General features: G+C 46.5%; 1 protein-coding gene across 1 annotated transcript; it reads left to right on the top strand.

Moving 5' to 3' along the window:
* Positions 1-1,648: 1,648 nt before the first annotated feature.
* MYL4 (myosin light chain 4) lies at positions 1,649-16,226 on the top strand. The gene is made up of 7 exons (XM_066255322.1): positions 1,649-1,858; positions 6,211-6,238; positions 12,127-12,276; positions 14,275-14,448; positions 14,920-14,997; positions 15,521-15,564; positions 16,057-16,226. The coding sequence occupies exons 1-6, from the start codon at positions 1,742-1,744 to the stop codon at positions 15,547-15,549; spliced, it is 576 nt and encodes a 191-aa protein (XP_066111419.1). The 5' UTR covers positions 1,649-1,741; the 3' UTR covers positions 15,550-15,564; positions 16,057-16,226.
* The last annotated feature ends 6,687 nt before the right edge of the window (positions 16,227-22,913 follow it).

The following is a 22,913-nucleotide window of genomic DNA, read 5'->3' as shown; positions in this document are numbered from 1 at the left end:
AAGGCAAAGTGGCTTTTCTTGGCATTATTTCTCCTTCTCCTCTGAACTAGGGAGTCTCAAGATTCAGCTCAAAGCTAATCTGTGCAGGAGATAAGCTTTTTGTGTGTGTTATTTTTCTGAACATTATTGACTTCAACATTTTTTTTTTTACGAAAACAGCACATACTTGCTATAAAAATTTCCATGAATACAGGAAGTGAAAAAGTAAAGAACTGCAAATTGTTGATATTGTCCCATCCTCACCCCATAGGTTCCCCAGGGGTGACTCCTATTAACAGTTCAGTGTGTGTATGTCCTGACCTTTCTGATGAACACAGAAACATATGTTTCCCTCACAAATGGGATTATAATATGAAGCATTCAAGCATAAACTTTAGAATCAGGCAGTGCTCTTGTTAGTTGCCACTTTTAGTCTCAATCTCCCCATGTGTAATATGAGACCAACAGTAATATCTATCTTATAGGATGTGGGGAGAGTTTGTATAAACAGCACTTAATAGTGCCTGGTACACAGCAAGCACCACACACATCGAGGGGGCACAGAATGAGTTAGAAATACAGTAAAAATAAGACCTGAGCCTGACCAGGCGATGGCGCAGTGGATAGAGCGTCGGACTGGGATGAGGAGGACCCAGGTTCAAGGGTCGCAAGCTTGAGCACAGGCTCATCTGGCTTGTGCAGAAAGCTCAGCAGCTTGGACCCAAGGTCGCTGGCTCGAGCAAGGGGTTACTTGGTCTGCTGAAGGCCCATGGTCAAGGCACATATGAGAAAGCAATCAATGAACAACTAAGGTGTCACAATGAAAAACTGATGATTGATGCTTCTCATCTCTTTCCGTTCCTGTCTGTCTGTCCCTATCTATCCCTCTCTCTGACTCTCTCTGTCCCTGTAAAAAAAATAAAATAAATAAATAAAATAAAAATGAAAAAAAAAAAGAGACCTGAGTTTTCTGACCTCCAATCTCAACAACTTTCAGCCATACTTCTCTGCCTCTCACCCTGGCCTGCTGGGCACATGTTAAGTGTTCAATACTTGTTGAATGAATGAATAAGTTTGGTTCTAATGGTAGACCGGGGGGTCTGAGGTCTGTAGAGGTCCTAGGATGCTGGCTCTGGAAGGTGGAGGGTTCACCCTGTGGATCAGAAGGGGGTGGGACAGTGTGTATTGGCCAGACCAGCTGTTGCTTCAGAGCTCCAGGCCTGGGAGTTGAGCCTCAGGACAGAGCTGAGGCCCCAGAGTAGCTCTCAGCTTAAAGGATCTTGGCTTAAAAGGAATGTGCAGTGGGCTGCCTCTGCTCAGGAGGGGCTAAAAAAAGCCTGATCCTCCCCTGGGCTTTGTGTAAGGGTTATCAACTGCTCAAGTCAGCTCATCTCTCTGGCTGGACGCTGGCATTTTGAGAGGGCCTGTTTTCCTGGCCCCTTTGGGTTTCCACCAATTGGCAGGAAGGGGTCAGTCAGCCTGTCCCAGAGGTGGAGGCCGTGAGGGGTGTGAGGTATGGGGAGGAGGGGTGGCTGGTTGCCCCAAACCTGGTGACAATACACAGTTGTCAGCTGTCCCTGCCGGTGTTTCTTCCTTTTATAGTCAGTAGCAGCTGCTCTTGCTCTCACCAGCCCCTCTGTGGGGGCTCCTGCCCAGGATAAAAGGGGAGGGAGGCGGCCCAGTCTCCTGTCTTGTTTCCCAAGAGCTGCACCTCCTAATTCCTTCCTACGTGCCACCTCCACCAAGAATCCCAAAAGGCAACATGCCTCCCAAGAAGCCTGAGCCTAAGAAGGAAGCAGCCAAGGCAGCCCCAGCCCCGGCCCCTGCTCCAGCTCCTGAACCCCCCAAAGAACCTGCCTTTGACCCCAAGAGTGTGAAGGTGAGTGAGCCTCAGCCACTGGGATAAGGTGGGGATGATATTCAGGATCCTATTTGCCTGGAGCTGAGAGAGTTACCTCAAGGAGGCTGGACTGTGTGAAGCTATGGTGGCCATGCCCCAGATCACAGTCCTACGGGGTGGTGGAGCAGGTGTTGGGGCTGGTAAGGGGTATTTTGGGTTGTCAGCCTTGTCCCTTGAGAACAGTTTCTGCTCTGCCTGAAGAAGCACTGCTCTGTCACCCCAAATTTTCCCAGTGGAGTTGGGAATGGTAGGGAAGTGCAATTATCTGTCTTTTTTTTAAGGCACTTTGGGGGCTACCGTAGTGAAGTCAAAGAGAGATTGTATGATACTCATATGGAGAAAAGACATAATGATAACTGCCCGTGGGACTTGGAGTAAGTGGTCAGTAGTGAGGGAGTGTGCTCCCTGTGCCTGGGGAAGGCTTCACGCTCAGACTGTTGCAGTGGGTGGCAGGCAGAAAGGTTCTAGATAAGGTGAGAGAGGTCTGTTTCCCTCTCCTTTTCCCTACCCAGGTGGGACCCCCCTTCTGGGGCCTCAGCCTGGGCTCCTGCGCAGTGGTGGGATTCAAATAATTTAACAACCGGTTCTCTGCCCTAATGACCATTTTAAGTATAAAAAAACACTATACCAAAAAGTAGTTTATTATTTTATGCTTTTAATATTTAAATAAGATCAATAAAAGAGGTACAGAAACCTAGATTATAAGAAAGTTTTAAAATATTAATGAAAAAATATTAAATAATACCTGACAAAGAACAATAAAACTGTTATTTAAGATATTTCCATATTGCTCCTTGATTGGTGTCCTCACTTGCAGTTTTTTTCACCTATGGACAGAATGAACATTACTATGGGCACTTAGAATACGCTATTGTACAGATGAATGTTAAAAAGGAGTAAGGAGCCCTGGGAGGTTGGCTCAGCAGTAGAGCATCAGCCCAGTCAATGGTGGAAGTCCTGGCTTTGATTCCCAGTCAGGGAATACAGGAGAAGCGACCATTTACTTCTCCATTTCTTCCCCTTCTCTCTCTCTCTCTCTCTCTCTCTCTCTCTCTCTCTCTCTCTTTCTCTCTCTCTCTCTTCCTCTCTCTCTCCCCTCCTCCCACAGCCATGGCTCATTTTAACATGTTGGCCCTGGGTGCTGAGGCTGGCACCATGGCCTTGTCTTAGGTGCTAAAATAGGTCAGTTGCCAAGCAACAGAGCAACAGCCCCAGATGGGCAGAGCATGGCCCCATGAGGGCTTGCTGGGTGGATCCCACTCAGGGTGCATGTGGGAGTCTGTTTTTCTGCCTCCCCATCTCTCACTTCATAATAAATAAATAAATAAATAAATAAAATAAGGAATGTAAATTTGTGATTTTCACAGTGGGCAGCTGCCCAGGCGCCCATCTTAGAGAGAACCCTGAATGCAAGTGCCATTTTAACAACTGGTTCACCAACAAAAAATTAGGTATCAGTTCTGAGGAACCAGTGCAAACCAGCTGAATCCCACCACTGCTCCTGGTTCTAGTACTATTCAGAGTACTGGTTCATCCCAGCTGAGACCTCATCTGCAGAGGCTGCTGAGCCCGGTTTCCTCGCAACCCCAGCCCTGTTCTCTTGCTGCCCTGCCCTGCTCCCTCTCACTGGAAGCTTCCTCTCTGGAGCTGGTGTAGACCCTGCCTGCTGACTCAGTCATGTTAGGCCTCCCAGGCCTCTGGCCCAGCTGTGGAAGGAGTGGAACTGGGAGGGAACAGGCCTAGGAAGGAGCAGGTCAGAGGCCTCTGGAGAGTGAAGCAGTTTTAAGCCTTGGCACCAGAACGTAAGAGGTCAAGTGGCCACTGGTATGAAGAGCTATAAATAACAGGTTGGGTGTGGTGGGCCCCTGGGAATATCAGCCTGAGGTCAGGGCTGGGGGTAGTGAGTCAGAGCAAAAGAAGAGCTCATGACCAGGTTCTGTGACAAGTAAGTAGTCAGGAAGCTAAAACCCTGAGCTCTCATTGGATGACCCTCCCTGGCCCTCTCAGGATTTTTCCCAGTTCCCACAGCCCCAGAGATCCTGTGATTGTGCTGAGAACCCGGGGGTTGATCTATGGCAATGCCTCCAAAGGGCAGGAGTTAAACAGAACTGGCTTGGCCAAGAGATGGAGGCAGTTGCCCCACTCCTGAGCTTGATTATGGCACACTCTGGGGAAACTGAGTCATAGTGTAAGATCTTAAAAATACCTGAAAATCTTCTAGATCATACATCACTCCCAATATGGGCAGAACCTGGCAAGAAAAGCTGACTATCTCCCCATCAGGACGCCTTTATTTCTGATTTTTGATAACGCGCTCCAGTGGCACACCCCCTGCCAGACCTGGTCCCTGGTGTCTGGGCAGCAGCTCCTGCTGGTGTCAGATGAGTGCCTTGCCCTCAGCCTATCACGCCCTTCTATTCACCCACCTCCCCTGCTTTCTTTTCCTTGGTTTCAATCCTTTTTTCCATGTCTGTATTTTCTAATTCTGGTTGGTTTTTTTTTTTTTTTGTATTTTTCTGAAGCTGGAAACGGGGAGAGACAGTCAGACAGACTCCTGCGTGCGCCCGACCGGGATCCACCCGGCACGCCCACCAGGGGCGACGCTCTGCCCACCAGGGGGCGATGCTCTGCCCCTCCAGGGCGTTGCTCTGTCGCGACCAGAGCCATTCTAGCGCCTGGGGCAGAGGCCAAGGAGCCATCCCCAGCGCCCGGGCCATCTTTGCTCCAGTGGAGCCTCGCTGTGGGAGGGAAAGAGAGAGACAGAGAGGAAGGATAGGGGGAAGGGTGAAGAAACAGATGGGCGCTTCTCCTGTGTACCCGGGCCGGGAATCGAACCCGGGACTTCTGCATGCCAGGCCGACGCTCTACCACTGAGCCAACCGGCCAGGGCCTTTTTTTTTAAGTTGCTTTAAAGGGGGGAAAAAGTAGGTGTCTTTCATGAAGGTTATTTTCCCTATTATTTGTACATCTCAGTTCCTTTGCTTAGAATCTTTACTCAGAGATAGAGCAAAATTAACTTAACCCCAGCGTGTGGTTCTGGTGGTTCTGACCGTATAGTCTGATGTTACGTCTTTCTACTAATATTTCTTACACATATACTCCTGGGACTTAAAGAATTGCAAAGTAAGCCAAACTGTATTTATTTTCAGAGAGATCATGCAGAGCATCCTTTAGCTCATTTAAGGGGTTCCCTTTAACTTTCTGACCGCCCCCAATCTTTGGCGGAGTCCATTCCTGGGCACAGCTAGTTCCCTTTCCAGCCCGGTATAACCCCTCTCCTGTTCTCCTAGTTTGGTCCAGTCATCTGCAGGGTCCTCATTAACTGGAGGCTGACCTTGGAGTGGGGGCACAGCACAGCTCAGAATTATGACTTGGGAACTGTGGTACATGAGGAAGGTGCTCCAGGATTGCTTACCACTAACAACGAAGAGAGGATTTGGGGGAGGTGGTGGTGGGGTAATAAGGATAAGGATAATGAACTAGTATACAAGATCTTAAATGGAAATGAGGACTCATATTTGGTCACTGTCATTCATTTTCAGAGCCTCCTACCTTTCTCTTCTATACTCAGATTTGAATTACTGTGCATTGGTAGGAAATCTAGTTTATTTCCTTGCTCAACAAATATTTTTTGAGTGCCTACTCAATGCCAGGCATTTCCGAGAATAATAACAAATGTTTCTGCCCTGCAGGAACCCTGGCTTCAAGGAGCTAGGATATACATACAAGCATGACTGAAAAGCAGTCTGGAAGCAGCAAGGGGCCACACAAATTGCTATTACTGTCCCAGAGTGTCTGAGACGTGTGCTAAGGAGGGGTTGGGATGGAATGGGGTGAGGGAAGGCTTCATTGAAGGAGGTCACTTAAAGTCAACATGAGCTAGGAAAGGGAGTTCCAAGGGTGGGGGTAAGGAGCACCGAAAGCAGAGGGGAAGTGTGGTTTGTGGGAGGACTGTGGAGCAGGGAGAGTCCAAAGGGATGAAATGAGGCCGGTTTCTGGCTGCTAGGACAAGGAGTTTACATTAGACTCAAAGGATTTATAACAGGGAGTGAGGGTAGGTTCTAGAGTTGTCCAGGGCATTCCTCTTTCTTTCCTCTTGCTTGGCATCATTACTTGAGAGGTGGTATTGAGAAAGATTTGGAGGCTGTATTATTTTATAGCCTGTCATTCACGTCCCACTCGTCAGAAGCCTGGTTTTTACACTTAGCCTGCAGTGTCCATGCCTCCTCATCAGTAGCCTATTGAAGGTGACTGGACTGTGGCAGAAGCCACTTCTGCTTCCCTTTGGAAACCTTTGGCAGTCTCACTCCTCTGTGTTTCTCTCCCCACAGATAGACTTCACTGCTGATCAGATAGAAGGTGAGTGCTAACAACCCCACCTCCCCACCACTCCCTCTCTGCGCACTTCCTGGAGGAAGAGCAGGAGTTGTTGTCATTATCATAACAGTAATCATAATTATTAACATAATAGCAAACATATTTGCTATAGATTTGCTGCTTGCTCACTTTTGCCTACTATGTGTTATTACTTAAATATGCACAACTCATTTAATTCTCACAACGACCCTGTGAAGTAGGGATTGTTACTACCCTATTTTACAGGCGATAAAACTGAGGCTTAGAGAAGTTGGATGGCTTGCCCAGTCTCACACAGAAAGTTGGTGGTGGAGCCAAGATTCAAACTCAGGCAATCTGATTTCAGACCTGAGTTCTCAAACCTCTCTGCCAGGCAGCCTGGAACATAACAGATGTACAGCAAAATGCCTTTTTCCCCTCCACTCCCAAAATCACTTTCCAAGATATTTGGAAGCCCTTATGTCCATTCTTGTTATTGGAAAGTCCTCCTTTAGGTTACCAGCTTCCTCTTCCCTCCTCCTGAAGTTTGCCAAGATGCTCACCCACCAATGGTGGCAGGGCCAGCAGTGACTTGGAGGTGCCCTAGTCCACCTGTGGTCTCCATCAGCAACGCCACTCCATCTTTGATGAAGGCAATTTATTTTTCTCCATTTTATAGAAAGTGTTATTTAGAGTAGCATCAAGACAAGCCTCAAGACCTCCATGCACCCTCCGACATGTTGGTTGCCCCTTAGCCCATCTTCTGGTGTTTTGAGAATGAAATGTTTTTTAATTTGCATCTACTTCACAGCTGGAGTTCACTGTCCTTGCAACTTATCCCTCTGTTTCCCCTGAAAGATCACCTGATCCAACCCCTTGGTTTTAAGCACATACTATATTTTAAAAATTAAACAAATACATGAACATGGTAAAAAAATCATATGCTACTTAAAAGTAAATAATGAAACATAAAAATATTTTCCCTTGCTTACCTTTCATACTGATTTCTCTCCCAAAGACAACCAATGTTAATAGGTCTATGTATCCGCTGAGAAAAATATGCCGTAACATGATAGTATGTATGTATGCATAAAGTTTACACAAATCAAGTCCTATGATAATACTGCCTCATTCTTTTTATTTAATATATATTTGGATTTAAGAATATAATAAATTTTTATGTATATTTTTATAGCTAACACAAACAGTTCTACTTTTTTTAATCTTTTTTTTTTTTTTTTTTACAGAGACAGAGAGAGGGATAGATAGGGACAGACGGACAGGAATGAAGAGAAATGAGAAGCATCAATCATCAGTTTTTCGTTGCGACACCTTAGTTGTTCATTGATTGCTTTCTCATATGTCTTTTGACTCTGGGCCTTCAGCAAACAGAGTAACCCTTTGCTCGAGCCAGCGACCTTGGGTCCAAGCTGGTGAGCTTTGCTCAAGCCAGATGAGCCCACTCTCAAGCTGGCGACCTCGGGATCTCGAACCTGGGTCCTCTGCATCCCAGTCCAACGCTCTATCCACTGCACCACCGCCTGGTCAGGCAACAGTTCTACTTTTTAATTCTTTTAAGTAACTATATAGATTCTCACACATGGATGTACCTTTTAATTTAATCAGGCTTACATTGAGAGACCTTTACATTGTTTCCAGTTGGGGAATATCACTTTGCTTTCTCTAGGGACCTTCTTAGCAGTGGGTCAAAGGATATGCACATTTAAAATTATAATAGTTATTGCCAAATTGCCCTTTAAAAAAGTGATGCCAGTTTACCCACAATTAGGGCATGAAAGCTGACAGATGCATTTTGAAACTAATGATGAATTGAATCTGACTCCATTTTTGCAATACCCTGTGGGCACTCACTTTCACTCAATAGTTTGGGATGCTGTAAAAGTCTTTAAATTAATTCTAATGCATTTTAATTAAATATATATACTTGTGTATATATAAACACTGTGGCACCCAGGAGGACTAGAAAATCGATTAATGCCCTGTCCAATTAGCTCAGTGGTAGAGCGTCGGCCTGGCGTGTGGAAGTCCGGGTTCAATTCCTGGCCAGGGCACACAGGAGAAGTGCCCATCTGCTTCTCCACCCTTTCCCCTCTCCTTTCTCTCTATCTCTCTCTTCCCTTCCTGTAGTCAAGGCTCCATGGGAGCAAAGTTGGCCCGGGCACTAAGGATGGCTTCATGGCCTCTGCTTCAGGTGCTAGAATAGCTCCAGTTGCAGCGGAGCAACACCCCATATGGGCTGAGCATCACCCACGGTGAGCATGCTGGGTGGATACCAGTCTGGTGTATGCGGTTGTCTGTCTGTCTGCTGCCCTCTGCCCTGCTTCTCACTTCGGAAAAATACAAAAAAAAAGAAAAAAGAAAATCAATTAATGATAAAAAATATTTCATTTTTCAAATGGGAATCATGGTCAAAGCCAAGTGGGACAGCCAGTTGGCTCTTTTCTCCTTGAAGATTTTCAGGACTGGGGGCCTTATTCCAGTCTTTCATCCCTCTGGCTTTGAAGATATTTTTCCTTGTGTTGGATCAGAATTGTTTCTGCTTCAATTTTACCCCTGTTATCTCTTCATTTGCTTATTGGTGAAGCTAAAGATGATTCTCTCATGCTGGAAAGAACATTATTTGAAATGAGGAGACTTTGGTATTAGCCCGAATTCTGCCACTATGACCATGAGACTTTGAGCAACTCACTTCTTTAAACCTTAATTTTCTTATCTGCAAAGTAAGGTTCTTTTTGATTCAGAAATTTTGTGACTCTGTTCAGCATCCTCTAAATACCTCCCATGTACTGATGATGATAGTTATCAAATCTCTTTGTAGCTTTATATTCTCCAAGTGATAGAGCCCAAATTTCTTTTATTTCTTTTTTTCTTGTAAGAAATTGCTTCTAATCCTTGACTTCCATTTCTGGCCCCCTCCAGATTTCTATGCCCTTCTAGAAAGGGGTTATCACCACTGCTCAATGCTCTAGCAAGCAGCTGACTACTACAGACTATTGAGAAAGGGTTTCTTCTGAGCTCATCAGCATCCCACATCTCATACACCTCAAGGCCACACTGGCTTTGTTTTTTCTGGTAGCAATGCTAAACGTCAGTGGTTGGGTTTTCCGTGTGCACTAGGTTTCCCAGAGGCTGGAGCGTTAGCAGGTACAGCAGGCCTCTTCTTGCTTCCTCCTCATCATTTTCTTGGTTTCCATCATAGCTGGTCAGAAGTCACATCTGCATTGGTCTAAGATGAGGATAATAATGTCTATAGCACAAGGTTTTTGTAAGATTAAGGAAGCAATCCATGTGTAATTATCAGCTCAGAGCCTGGCCCACAGTAAGTACTAAAATCATAGGTTATTCTTATTCCTTTCCTCCTCATGTTCCATCCTCTTATTAGGTATCATTATATTCTTCTTTTATGAGGAGACTCTTTCTTTTATTAAATCCATCCTCACTCTCCTGAATAAACCAGAATAAGATTAAAAAGTCTAAGTTCAGATTCAACTAGCAAATATATATTTGAGAATTGAATTTGTGCCAGAAGGCAAACTAATTGCTTCAAAAGTTAAAACGAATTAAACCCTTCTAATAAAGCTATGAGATCAGTGTTATTTTCTTATTACAGAGAAGGAAACCAACATTTATTGAGATTAAGTGACTTGGCCAAGGTCACATAGTTAAGTGGTAAAATTGGGATTAACTCAGTAAAATAATACCAATAATATTGTTTGAGAACTTACCATGTGCTGTCCATTGTGTTAAGATTTTAACATAAATTATTGTATTTAATTTGGATGGAATTGAAAAGCCCAGTAAAATAGGTGCCATTTATAAAGAGGTTAAATATTTACTTGGCCAAAGTCACACAGCTATTAAGCAATAGAAATGGAATTTGAACTCAATTCTCAGTAATATGAAAGACTTGTGGTTTTCCAGCTTTTAAATTCATCCAAAGCCTAAAAAAGAGTTGCAAGTAAAAGTAGGGGTGGTTTTTTGTTTGTTTGTTTGTTTTTGTATTTTTTTCTGAACTTGGAAACAGGGAGGCAGTCAGACAGACTCCCGCATGCGCCCGACCGGGATCCGCCCAGCACACCCACCAGGGGGCGGTGCTCTGCCCATCCAGGGCATTGCTCTGTTGCAACCAGAGCCATTCTAGCGCCTGAGGCAGAGGCCACAGAGCCATCCTCAGCGCCTGGGCCAACTTTGCTCCAATGGAGCCTCCGCTGCTGGAGGGGAAGAGAGAGACAGAGAGAAAGGAGAGGGGGAGGGGTGGAGAAGCAGATGGGTGCTTCTCCTGTGTGCCTTGGCCGGGAATCGAACCCGGGACTCCTGCACGCCAGGCCGACGCTCTACCACTGAGCCAACCGGCCAGCACTGTTTTTTTTGGTTTTTTTGTGTGTGTGATAGAGACAGAGAGAGGGACAGATAGGGACAGACAGGAATAGAGAGAGATGAGAAGCATCAATTCTTTGTTGTGGCACCTTAGTTGTTCATTGATTGATTTCTCATATGTGCCATAACCGAGGGGCTACAGCAGACCGAGTGACCCCTTGCTCAAGCCAGTGACCCCGGGCTCAAGCTGGTGAGACTTGCTTGAACCAGATGAGCCCGCGCTCAAACTGGCGACCTCTGGGTTTCGAGCCTGGAGTCCGACGCTCTATCCACTGTGCCACTGCCTGGTCAGGCTTCTTTTCTTTCTTTTCTTTTCTTTCTTTCTTTCTTTCTTTCTTTCTTTCTTTCTTTCTTTCTTTCTTTCTTTCTTTCTTTCTTTCTTTTGCAAGTAAAAGTTTTGGGGAACCTGCTTTGATATGTGGAATAATTTGTAAACAATCCTCTATGCAGCTTTTAAGGAAATAAGTTTTTCTAAAGAACTTGGAGAAGATTAAAAACGGCTTTTCTCCTAAACAGTTTACAACTTTTTCTTTGGTTTATATTATTAATCGGTTTAGTAAACCATTTCTTTGCAGATAACATAAGGTAAATTCAATGCCGTTCTCAGTCCAGATTAACCCCAGTAATGAACTGCTGGAATCCAAATTAGTGAGGAATTAAGGTTCTTTGCAAGGTTCAGGAGTACCTGACACCTGCCCTTGGACACCTGCCTTGGTCCCTTCAGGGAGTGTAGTTCCTCTAGATCTAAGGTGGCTTGAGAACCAGGAAACATAGTAATAACCACAATTTTTAATCTTCTAAGCAACCCACTCGGGTGGGTGGGGGACATTATATCCCCTTTTAGAGCTAAGAAATGAAGGACACTGAGAGATTAGTTTGCCCAAGGCCACATGCTAGTCAGGGGTAAAGTGGGTGGTCTTTTTCCATCATGTCACTTTGCCTGGTGGGAGAGTTCCCCCTTTCAGCCTGGAGCAGGCAGTAGTAATATTAATTAGCTGACTTTTGAACAGGTCTTCCACGTTGCCGAGTGCCTCCTTTGACACTCTCAGTAACTGGAAGCGCTCGGTGGGTGGCGCTGTTGCTTCCCGTGGTGCACAAGAAAACAGACCTAGCGGGCACTATGCAAAGCCAGGGTAGAGCCCGGGAAATCCTGATTCCTGAACCAGTGCTGTTTTCACTTCCCTGCCATTTCAACAGTCAGGATCCTCACCTACACCAGAGAAGGATGGGTAGATGGAGGGGTGGAAGCAGAGGAGACATTCAAATTTTGTGACAACCGACTGTTAGCAGAGATCCCAGTCCAGTATCCGAACAGGTCACAGGGGCACTAAGCTGCCTCTTTAGTTGTCAGAAAAAAAACGGTGGGTGCGGGCTCCAGGAAAGAGCTAGGAGGGAAATACTGAAATATTTTATAAGCCACAGTGACCTGCGCTTAACCCCGGGTGGAGGCTGATCAGCCCCCAGCCACTGCCTTCACTTGGCCCAGAAGCTGCAACTAGGTCTTCTCTCCGCAGAATTCAAAGAGGCCTTTTCGCTGTTTGACCGGACCCCGACTGGAGAGATGAAGATCACCTATGCGCAGTGTGGGGACGTGCTGCGGGCCCTGGGTCAGAATCCCACTAACGCTGAGGTGCTGCGTGTCCTTGGCAAGCCCAAGCCAGAAGGTCAGCGCAGGCGTGAGCTCAGCCTCCCGGTGTCTGCCCGCCGCCCCTGGGGCTCTCGCCCAGATCTGCCTCCTTTAGGCCGCTCCCTCCCATTTTCCCTCTTTATTCCTTCACGGCCAGCCTCCCCTCCCCAGGTTACCTGCCTCTTATTTGGAGAATTTATCGCCACGCACCCAGCACTTAGCTGACCCTTGAATGCGGCCTGAGCTTGCTCCTGGAGGGCAGGAGCAGCATTCAATCTGCCTCTGACCCTCGAGGATGCTGGAAACACTGGGGTAGGGAGGCTTGGTGGGAATCTGATAACCAACCACCTGCCCCCCAATTCCCCCCTTAGAGGCTCTTAGTCCAGGTGTCACAGCACTGTGACCCTTGTGAACCCTTGAGATTCCTGAACCAGTGCTGTTTTCACTTCCCTGCCATTTCAACAGTCAGGATCCTCACATACACCAGAGGATGGGTAGATGGAGGGGTGGGAGCAGGGGAGACATTCAAATCACAAGAGTTTTATCACAAATGATTTGTTTCTGATAATGGCTAGAGCACCGAAGATTGCAAATTAGTCATTTAATCTCAATTAGAGCAGATTCAAAATTAGCTCCAGAATGATTCCTCTTTCACTAATTTGCATTTGGTGTATGAGAGTTTAAAAAGTGGTGCAAGAGAGTTTAGAGCAGGGGTCCCCAAACTTTTTACACAGGGGGCCAGTTCACTGTCCCTCAGACCATTGGAGGGCCAGACTATAAAAAAAACTATGAACAAATCCCTATGCACACTGCACAGATCTTATTTTAAAGTAAAAAAAACCAAAACGGGAACAAATACAATATTTAAAATAAAGAACAAGTAAATTTAAATCAACCAACTGACCAGTATTTCAATGGGAACTATGCTCCTCTCACTGACCACCAATGAAAGAGGTGCCCCTTCTGGAAGTGCTGCGGGGGCCGGATAAATGGCCTCAGGGGGCCACATGTGGCCCGCCGGCTGTAGTTTGGGGACCCCTGGTTTAGAGTGTGTTTCATTGGTAAATGTCAACTGTCATGCGAGGCAGTGAAGGTAACAGCTGCCCTAATGCACATCCTTCTCCTCAGAGGTGTATATGCAGGAGGTAGAGCCAGGCAGACCTGGGCAGGAGCACCCCACCCAGAGCGAGCCATCTCTGGAGGCTTCCTGGGCCTCATATTGACCTCCTCCCCCTTCCTTTGTTTTGACCCCTTACCCTCTTTCTCTTGCTGGTGAAGACACCAGTGTGGGAAGGATGTGAGCAGGAGAGGGCCAGAGGACCAGGAGTTTGCCCATGTCAACAGGGCTTCTTAGAGGTCAAAGGATAGCTGGGCACTTCCATTAAGTGGGGGTGGGAGTGGGGTGGGGTTCTGGCTTGTTATAAAAGAAAGCAATGCCAAAATTTGCGATATTTAAACATGGTTTACATCTGTTTAATTGAAGCTTTCAACCACCACAATGTGGGAGAAATGTGCTAGTCACAAGAGAATTGCAAATTTATAAAAATTATTGATTCAGAGTAGCTCTAGGCAATGTGGTCCAGTAATGAGTCCCAAATACAGAGTTATGCAAAAGAAAAAGAATTTTTTTGTAATCCTAGCAGTTTACTTCTGTGACTGTGTGTCTGTCACATGTCTGAAGTCTAGGTTGTGAATGTGAGGGCGGGTCACGCAGTCCGTTGGGCCCCGTAGATTCCACTGCTGCCGTCCTCAGGTCCCAGCCTGGATGACCACTTGGAGGTCAGAGGTCTGGATGGAGTCATGGTTCCTTTTCACTCTGTCCAAGTCCTTTCACTGAGAAGAGTGTTCCCATGGACTCTGTGCCCTTGAGTGTCACTGACTGGGTGCCCCAACCAGAAGTGCCTGTACCTAAACTCTGGGTACTGCCAGGGACGGGTCCTAGCCTGGTGCAGCTGGAGTGAGGCTCCCTTCTGACCCTCTGCTTCCCTTGTGAGTCTGCTCATGTCACTTCTTTCCTTCCCCGTGCCACCTGAAGAGATGAATGCCAAGATGCTGGACTTTGAGACGTTCCTGCCCATCCTGCAGCACATCTCCCGCAACAAGGAGCAGGGCACCTATGAGGACTTTGTGGAGGGGCTGCGTGTTTTCGACAAGGAGAGCAACGGCACGGTCATGGGCGCTGAACTTCGCCATGTCCTTGCCACCCTGGGTACGCCAGCTGGGCAGAGGCAGAATGGAGGCAGAGGAAGGGCCCAGGTGGCAGATTTTGGGAGACCCTGCATCCTGAAGATCATATCCTGATCCAGCCCTTTCTCCCTGGGCTCTGTAGGAACAACCTGCCTCACCCAGCTGGATTGGGAGAAGAGGGGAGCAGGATGGCAGAGCAGGGATGACTGCTGAGGCCTGAGTGGTGGGACCCAGGGTTCCTGTCCTCGTCTTTGCCTCGGTCATAGGGCCCTGGTCTGCTCACCCAGTGATAGCTGTGAGACAGAAGGAGAGGCTTCAGGGGCTAGGAAGGGCCACAAGACCCTTGGCTCCACTTTCCAGTGCCTTTGGGGGAGGCTTGGTATGACCACTTCCCAGACCAGAGAGTCCTAGACCTTCAGACTTGGGGGGCATTTGGGTTTTCCTCTCCCTCCTTTGCTATCTTCAATTAAGAGCCCACTGACCCCCACACCAGGAGAGAAGATGACAGAGGCAGAAGTGGAACAGCTGTTAGCTGGGCAAGAGGATGCCAACGGCTGTATCAATTACGAAGGTATCAGGTCATGTCTCACTTCCCTGAGTCCCCAGGGATGGGAGGGCAGGCATAGTGTGGGCCGGGAGGGCCTGCAAAGTAGAACAGATCCAGGAGCTAGAGGACAGCAGCACCAAATGGGCTTTGGTATTATTCTTTTCCATACTGGTATAATGGAAGCTCTGTGATATACAAGCTGCATGACTTTGGTTACGTACCCTCTGAGCCTCAGTTTTCTCATATGAGAAATGGGGTGATGTTGGCATCTTTCTTAAGGTTGCAGGGATTTGTAGAGGCAATGTATTTCATTTTATTTATGTTGAGTATCAGCACAGAATGGACACAGAGCAGAGGTGAAGTCTTCTCTCTTCCATCTTCTCCCACCAACCCCAAAATAAGAGAAAGAATCACAGTTTGGAGAAAGGGTAGTGGAAGGTTTGAAGTCAGGCGGTAGAGGGAAGACAGAAGATGTTTAAGGGGCCAAGAGGACAACAAAGAGCTGAGAGGGACCAAGTGCAATGCTGACTTTTGTCTTCTTTCTCAGCCTTTGTCAAGCACATCATGTCTGGGTGAAGCAGCCCCTAAAGAGTGAGTACGGCCTCTCCATTCTGGTCCTGTCTGGGGCCGCAGAGGGCTGTGGAAAGATCCCACAGGTCTCAGAGCTCTTCTGTCCCAGCCGGACCCCTGAAGAGAAAATGCAGGGAGGTGACTGGAGCGCAGCCCAGCCCCTCCCATCGTTTCCTTGCCACTCTCTTTGCTCCTGTCTCCTCCCCTCATTCCACTCCTGCCCTCCCTGGTCTTTGCATCCTCTCTCACCCCTCATCAGCCACGTCCTCCTGCCTCTCCCAGGGTCTCTCAAGGCTGACCATTCCCTCCCTCAGGCCTGCGGCCTCTTGTACAGGTTTCCATGGATGAGAAAGCCAGGTCCCAGGTGGAGAGTGTCCTTGGCCTGTGCTCATGACCCTGTTCCTCCTCATGCACTCCCTTGGGCTTGCTGCCTTCTTGATAGAGCTGTGGGGTCTGTGATGGGGGCTGAGTATGGAGGGAGAGATACCTTTTCCACAGAGCACTTTTTTTCAGATGCCTGGCCCTTGGACCTAGCCCTCCCAGGGTGAGTTAATGAGAGGCCCCGAGTGACAGCTGGAGATGGAGTCCTGGAGGTATCACTGCACTGTAACCCAAGGATCTCACGGGCCCATAGCCCTCCCTGTGAATAAACAGCTCTGGCAAGGCTCGGCCACATGCCATGACCCCACCGGTCTCCGAGTTGTTTTTAAACTAATTAATTGAGTTGGTGTGTGTGTGTGTGTGTGTGTGAGAGAGAGAGAGAGAGAGAGAGAGAGAGAGAGAGAGAGAGAGAGAGGTCACCTGAGGCCTCAGGTGTATTTCTCAGAGAAATGAGGAAGATCAGGAGCTGGGAGACAGGGCCTCCCCGTGGATCTAGAAAGATGAGGCTCAGACCCATGAGCAGACCACTCTGGAAGGGTCTGCAGTTTGAGGAGTTGTCATCAGGAAACTTTTACAGAGACAGAGAGAGAGTCAGAGAGAGGGATAGACAGGGACAGAGAGATGAGAAGCATCAATCATTAGTTTTTCATTGCGCATTGCGACACCTTAGTTGTTCATTGATTGCTTTCTCATATGTGCCTTGACCATGGGCTTTCAGCAGACTGAGTAAGCCCTTGTTCGAGCCAGCAACCTTGGGTCCAAGCTGGTGAGCTTTGCTCAAACCAGATGAGCCTGCGCTCAAGTTGGCAACCTCGGAGTCTCGAACCTGGGTCCTCGGCATCCCAGTCCGATGCTCTATCCACTGTGCCACCGCCTGGTCAGGCATCAAGAAACATTTTGATCCAAGGCTCACTCTCCACCTTATGTCACTTCCAGGTGGCAGGAGGAAGAGGGACACCAGGAGCTCTGGGGATACCAGGGACTCCACAATGGTCCTTGCTGCTGCCGCCTTTTTAAAAAAATTGTGGTAAAATATACATAATATAAAATTTTCCACCTTAACCATTTTAAGTGTACAATTTCATGGTGCTAAGTATATCCACCTTGTTGTGCAACCAATCTCCAGAACTTTTTCATCTTGCCAAACCAAACCTCTATACTCATTAAATAACACCTCCCCTTCCCCCTCCCTAAGCCCCTGGCAACCGCTGTTCTACTTTCTGTCCTTGTGACTATGACTGCTCCAGAAACCTCATATAAATGGGATTATACAGTATTTGTCTTTGTGTGATGGGCTTATTTCACTTTGCTTAATGTCCTCCAGGTTCATTTATGTTTCAACATGTGTCAGAATTTCTTTCTTTTTAAAGCTGAATAGTATTCCATTGTGTGTATTACCATGTTTTGCTTATGGTCCTTGTTTCTGATGTGGTCCTTTAGGTACAAAGCCCCTGGTACCTGAACAAACCCTGCCTGTTCTGGCCATCTCCCTGACTCTGCACCCGAACCCTGGGCTCCATACCCAGGACTCCAGCTTAGGGCCCCGGAAAGGGTCAGATCAGAGGGAGCACAGACCTCAGGCTGAGAGGGCAAATGGGAAGAGGAGAGAGACAAGAAAACCAGATATTGGGGAAAAGAAGAAAGATGATGAAATGAAGTTAAAGACAGCCACACATGAGCAAAAACACTTGTATTGGAGCTCAGGGGCCCTGTCTCCCTGCATGGGGGGCTCTCTACCCCTGAGAACTTCCCAAGGTGGATTCGATGCTCTTTCTCATGGCCTTTCTCCTGTCCTGACTGTCAAGGCATCCAGCCACAGAACTTTGTAGAATATCAATGAATCCAGCAAGGCTAAGATTCCATGAGCCCAAATGGGAAGCTTGTCATGGAAAGCTGAGAACCACAATTCCAAATTAGGCCTTCTCAGAATTTAAAGTCTGGCTGCTCTAGGAATCTCATATAAATGGAATCATACAGTACGATGGACCAAGGCCCATGAGTATCCTTTCTTTTTTATTTTCCTTTTTTCTTTTTTTTGACAGAGACAGAGAGAGAGCGGGACGGATAGGGACAGACAGACAGGAAGGAAGAGAGATGAAAAGCATCAATTCTTCATTGTGGCATCTTAGTTGTTCGTTAATTGCTTGTTCATTGATTGCTTTCTCATATGTTCCTTGACTGGGGGGCTACAGCAGAGCGAGTGACCCCTTGCTCAAGCCAGCGACACTGTGCTCAAGCCTGTGAGCTCGAGCTCAAGCCAAATGAGCCTGCGCTCAAGCCGGTGACCTTGGGGTTTCAAACCTGGGTCCTCCACGTCCCAGTTCAATGCTCTATCCACTGCGCCACCACCTGGTCAGGCTGTACCCTTTCTTTTTCGAGGAGGGGCTTCAGCTTTGGGAGTGATTGGTTGAATCATAAACCCAGACATGTTTATATAGTTGTGAGATGGATCATTGACTCCAATGTTTTTCAAACTTTGTTTTAGTGCCATAGCCTTTTGCTCAAACCAAATTCTATGGAGAAACCAATGCACGAAGCTGAAAGGAACAGAGTTTCTCTGGGTAAGGAGGTGAGGGGCTGAATTCCAGCTTCCTTTAACTGGGCTTCTGGGAGCACAAGCAGGAAAACACAATTGAGCCAGACCTTCTAATTGTAAAGATAAGGAAACGTATCCTTAGAGATGAAGTGAATTACTCAAGAGTACAGCTAATGGAAGTCAAGCCTAGGTTCTCAGAATCCTGTATTTCTAAAATTTTCAACACACCAGCCTGTCTTTCCAACTTAGGCTATTGAGACTCTTTCTTATTTGCTCCCAACCATTCTGACTTCTTTTTTCCCCTTTTTAAAAAACTTGACTTATTTCTCCTTTTTACGCATCACCCTCCCCCACTCAAAATGCCGATATTCCTCCTCATCACAGGGTCTGGTCAGGTTTTTCTTCCGTCTTTCTTTCTTTCTCTCTTTCTTTCCTTCCTTCCTTCCTTCCTTCCTTCCTTCCTTCCTTCCTTCCTTCCTTCCTTCCTTCCTCCCTTCCTCCCTCCCTTCCTCCCTCCCTTCCTCCCTCCCTCCTTCCTTTATGAGATATATATTTTTTTAATTTAATTTGTTTATTTTTTACAGAGACAGAGAGTGAGTCAGAGAGAGGGATAGACAGGGACAGACAAACAGGAATGGAGAGAGATGAGAAGCGTCAATCATTAGTTTTTCGTTGTAACATCTTAGTTGTTCATTGATTGCTTTCTCATATATGCCTTGACTGCGGGCCTTAAGCAGACCGAGTAACCCCTTGCTGGAGCCAGCGACCTTGGGTTCAAGCTGATGGGCTTTTTTGCTCAAACCAGATGAGCCGCACTCAAGCTGGCGACCTCGGGGTCTCGAACCTGGGTCCTCTGTATCCCAGTCCAACGCTCCATCTACTGCGCCACTGCCTGGTCAGGCCCTTTATGAGATATTTATTGTCCACTGTATGCATGTATGAGGAATGGGGTTAAGGATACCAGTGATTAAAAAACAAAGTGTTTTCCCAGCCAAAGTAGCTTATAGCTCAGTTAAGCAAGAACATAAGCATCCAGGGACTAACTAGAGAATGATCCCCAAATAGCATTACAATAGCAGGACAACGTCATCTATGTAACATACAGTGTAAGTTCCAAGGGACCTTCATGAAGAGGAACCAGAGGAAGTGAGGTGTGATGGGGAGATTTTCCTCGGGAGATGGGTTTTATGTGAGACCTTTAAGGAAAAGATGCCCCAAGGATGGTGCTCAGGGTCAGGGAGATTGGGTTAGACTCAGTCAACAGATACATATTCAGTGCCTGCTGTGTGTATGGTGCTAGCTTTGGCTTTGGGGATATACTGAACCAGACAGACTTGAACCCTGCCCTCATGGAGCTTATAATCTAGTGGGAAGATGGACATTAAATAGTCACATGGACAGTAAATGTTCGTAATCATGTGCATGATAACAGCCCACACTTATTGATGCATTATCAATAAGTTACAATTATATTTGGCTATGAGTTATGGAGACCAAAAGACAGTAACTTAAAAGATACAAAAGTACATTTCCCCCTCTCGTTGAATTTCAGAGGTTGGCAGTCCAGGGCTGACATGGCAGCCATTCTCCACCTAGTCCTCAAGATCCAGGTCCCTCTTCTCTTGGGGCATTCCAATGTGTGACCTCTAGGATGGCTGCTGAGCTCAGCCGCCACTTCTACTGATGGGCACTATACTAGGCACTTCACATCTCATTCTGTCATAGCCTCTTGGGGGGTAGAGGTTATTATTCCCATTTAAGAATTTAAAAATACCACACAGAAACTACAAAATCAACTCTTAATTCCTTTCATTTCCTTCTCCAGTTGAAGGCTGTAGCATGACACATGTTGGAGGTCATCAAGAGGATATGACTGTCAGTTGACCCTAGAGGTGGGCTAGGGACCTGGAGGCTCCTCACCCCCTCCCCTGTCCTTGGCATGTACGCTGTGCCCACTGTTCCATACTAGGAACTGTTTCAAGGATGCAGCCTTGACAGAGCAATGTGTTGTTAAGACTATTTGGATGGTGTATGTGACTGAACCCTATGAAAGCCTCTATATGAACTTCGAAGATTCTGATAGGCAGGTATAGAGATCTACTTGCTTTTCTCCTGCCCAAAAGAAGACTCACAAATAAGTTCCTTCGCTTATTAAACTTGCCACCTACCAATCTGGAGGAGTCTGCCTCTTTCTCCTTGCCTTCCATGTACAGGGTTCACTTTGCAAACCAACAGCATAATATTAATATTCCCAAAATGCCAACTTCATAAAATATATTCCCTAGTTAGGATTTACAAAACCTCCTTAAAGCCTACTGGTCACTCCCAAACCTTCCTGTCAGTTTCTAAGGCCTTCCTTTATTTGTCCCAGTCTCCTAGGAACCACCTGTAGCAGCCAGCTGACCCCTTCCCCCTGTTAGCTTCCCTGCTCTGCCTCCTCCTCCTCCCTCCTCGCCCCACGACCTCTTGATCCATCTTGTTCCTCCCTCCTGATGTGCACTCCTCTTTCTGCCCGAAGTATTTTCAGCTGTCAAAAGCCTACAACTTTTCCCACTACCAGGAGTCTCTGCTAACTAGCAATGGCCACAGTTTAGTCCCCTTAACGCAATTCCCAAACTGGAACTGAAGATATCAGAGCTAGAGGAGACCCTAGAAACTTCTAGTAGAGTATAATCACCTGAGAGCAGCGTTTAGCATAGTGCCATCATGTGTTTGTCACCTTCTAAAAGCTCTTGGGTTTTTAAGGTAGAATGGCTAATGGTGCAATATCTACCTCCTACCACTAGATGTCATAATTTAACAGCATACTTTCCGTAAGATGCCCAGGTATGTGATTACACAATGGGTCAACCAGTAACTTCAGAAGTCACTCCATCTCTATGCCAACAGGCAAGTAGAGGTTTTATTCACTTTCAAAGACTCACAACTACTAGTTAATCTGCTTCAGCACCCCTCATCAAGGTTTTGCAATGAGAGATCAGAGAACACTGTTCTGGAAATGTAGAGACCTGACATCTAATCCAGTTCTGCTCCCAAGTCACATAGGTTCTCAGCTTCAGGGCCTGGGTTGCAAAATGAGGAAGTTGATTAGGTCACCTTTAATATCCCTTCCATCTTTTCTAAATACAGGTACTGATTATTTAGTACACAACTAACTTCTTGCTATATCCAGCTTAGTCTATTTGTTTTATTTTCACCCTTTCTGTATATATAGAAACTTCAGTTTTAGAATCTAGTGTTCATTTCGAATAATTATGGAGTGCACAATAGTATGTGCTTTAGGAGATTTTAAAAAGCCACCATGATCTTTCACTCCATAAGTTTATATTTACTGAAGGAAAAATGATCTACATGTGAAAAGTGAAACTATAAGACAAAACACAAGAAAGAACACCAGGTTACCTGACCAGGTGGTGACGCAGTGGATAGAGCATTGGACTGGGATGCAGAAGACTCAGGTTTAAAACGCCGAGGTCACCAGCTTGAGCTCAGGCTCATCCGGTTTAAGCAAGGCTCACCAGCTTGAGCTCAAAGTCACTGGCTTGAGCAAGGGGTCACTCGAACTGCTGTAGCCCCTCGGTCAAGGCACATATGAGAAAGCAATCGATGAACAACTAAGGTGGCACAACAAAGAATTGATGCTTCTCATCTCCCACCTGGTCTGTCTGTCCCTATCTGTCCCTCTCTCTGTCTCTGTCACACAAAAATACAACAAAAAACAAACAAAACCCAGGCCACATATGTATAAGGATCAAGTGAGAGGAATAGGGTCAGAGCAGTAGAGCTCAGAGGAAGAGTGATCAGGGAGGGCTGCATAGAAGAGGTGTGATGAGTTTGGATGAGATATAAATAGACAAGAACCCAGAGAGAGGAATTCTAGATGGGAGGGATAAATGTGCCTTCTTCTTCACTAACTTTTAGGATTTGGGTAAAAAGAAATAGAGAATAATAAAAGAAGAGTGAGAAAATGAACTGGAGAGTGAATAAGAGACAAGGAGAAGGGAAGTAAGTAGGGATCACATTCTGGAGTGATGTGCACCAATTCAAAGGTAGAAAAGCAAAGTTAAAAATTCTGAAGGTAGCCTGACCTGTGGTGGCGCAGTGGATAAAGCGTCAACCTGGAAATGCTGAGGTTGCCGGTTCGAAACCCTGGGCTTGCCTGGTTAAGGCACATATGGGAGTTGATGCTTCCAGCTCCTCCCCCCTTCTCTCTCCTCTCTCTCCCTCTCTGTCTCTCTCTCCTCTCTAAAAATGAATAAATAAAAATTAAAAAAAAATTCTGAAGGTAGCCTGAGAAAGTACTTGTTCTTTTCTCTCTTTGTCTTGTAGAGCAACAGAACAATAGGCTTTCGCTCAAAGATTTAGTTCAAACCCTTCCAAAAGAGCCTACTAAACCTATTGCCCACTTGCATACCTACTATGACATGAGACCCCCCAGGTAGTCCACTCCATT

This window comes from Saccopteryx bilineata, chromosome 2 (assembly GCF_036850765.1).
Source record: "Saccopteryx bilineata isolate mSacBil1 chromosome 2, mSacBil1_pri_phased_curated, whole genome shotgun sequence".
Classification (NCBI taxonomy): domain Eukaryota; kingdom Metazoa; phylum Chordata; class Mammalia; order Chiroptera; family Emballonuridae; genus Saccopteryx; species Saccopteryx bilineata.
This window is presented reverse-complemented; position numbering and strand designations above follow the sequence as displayed.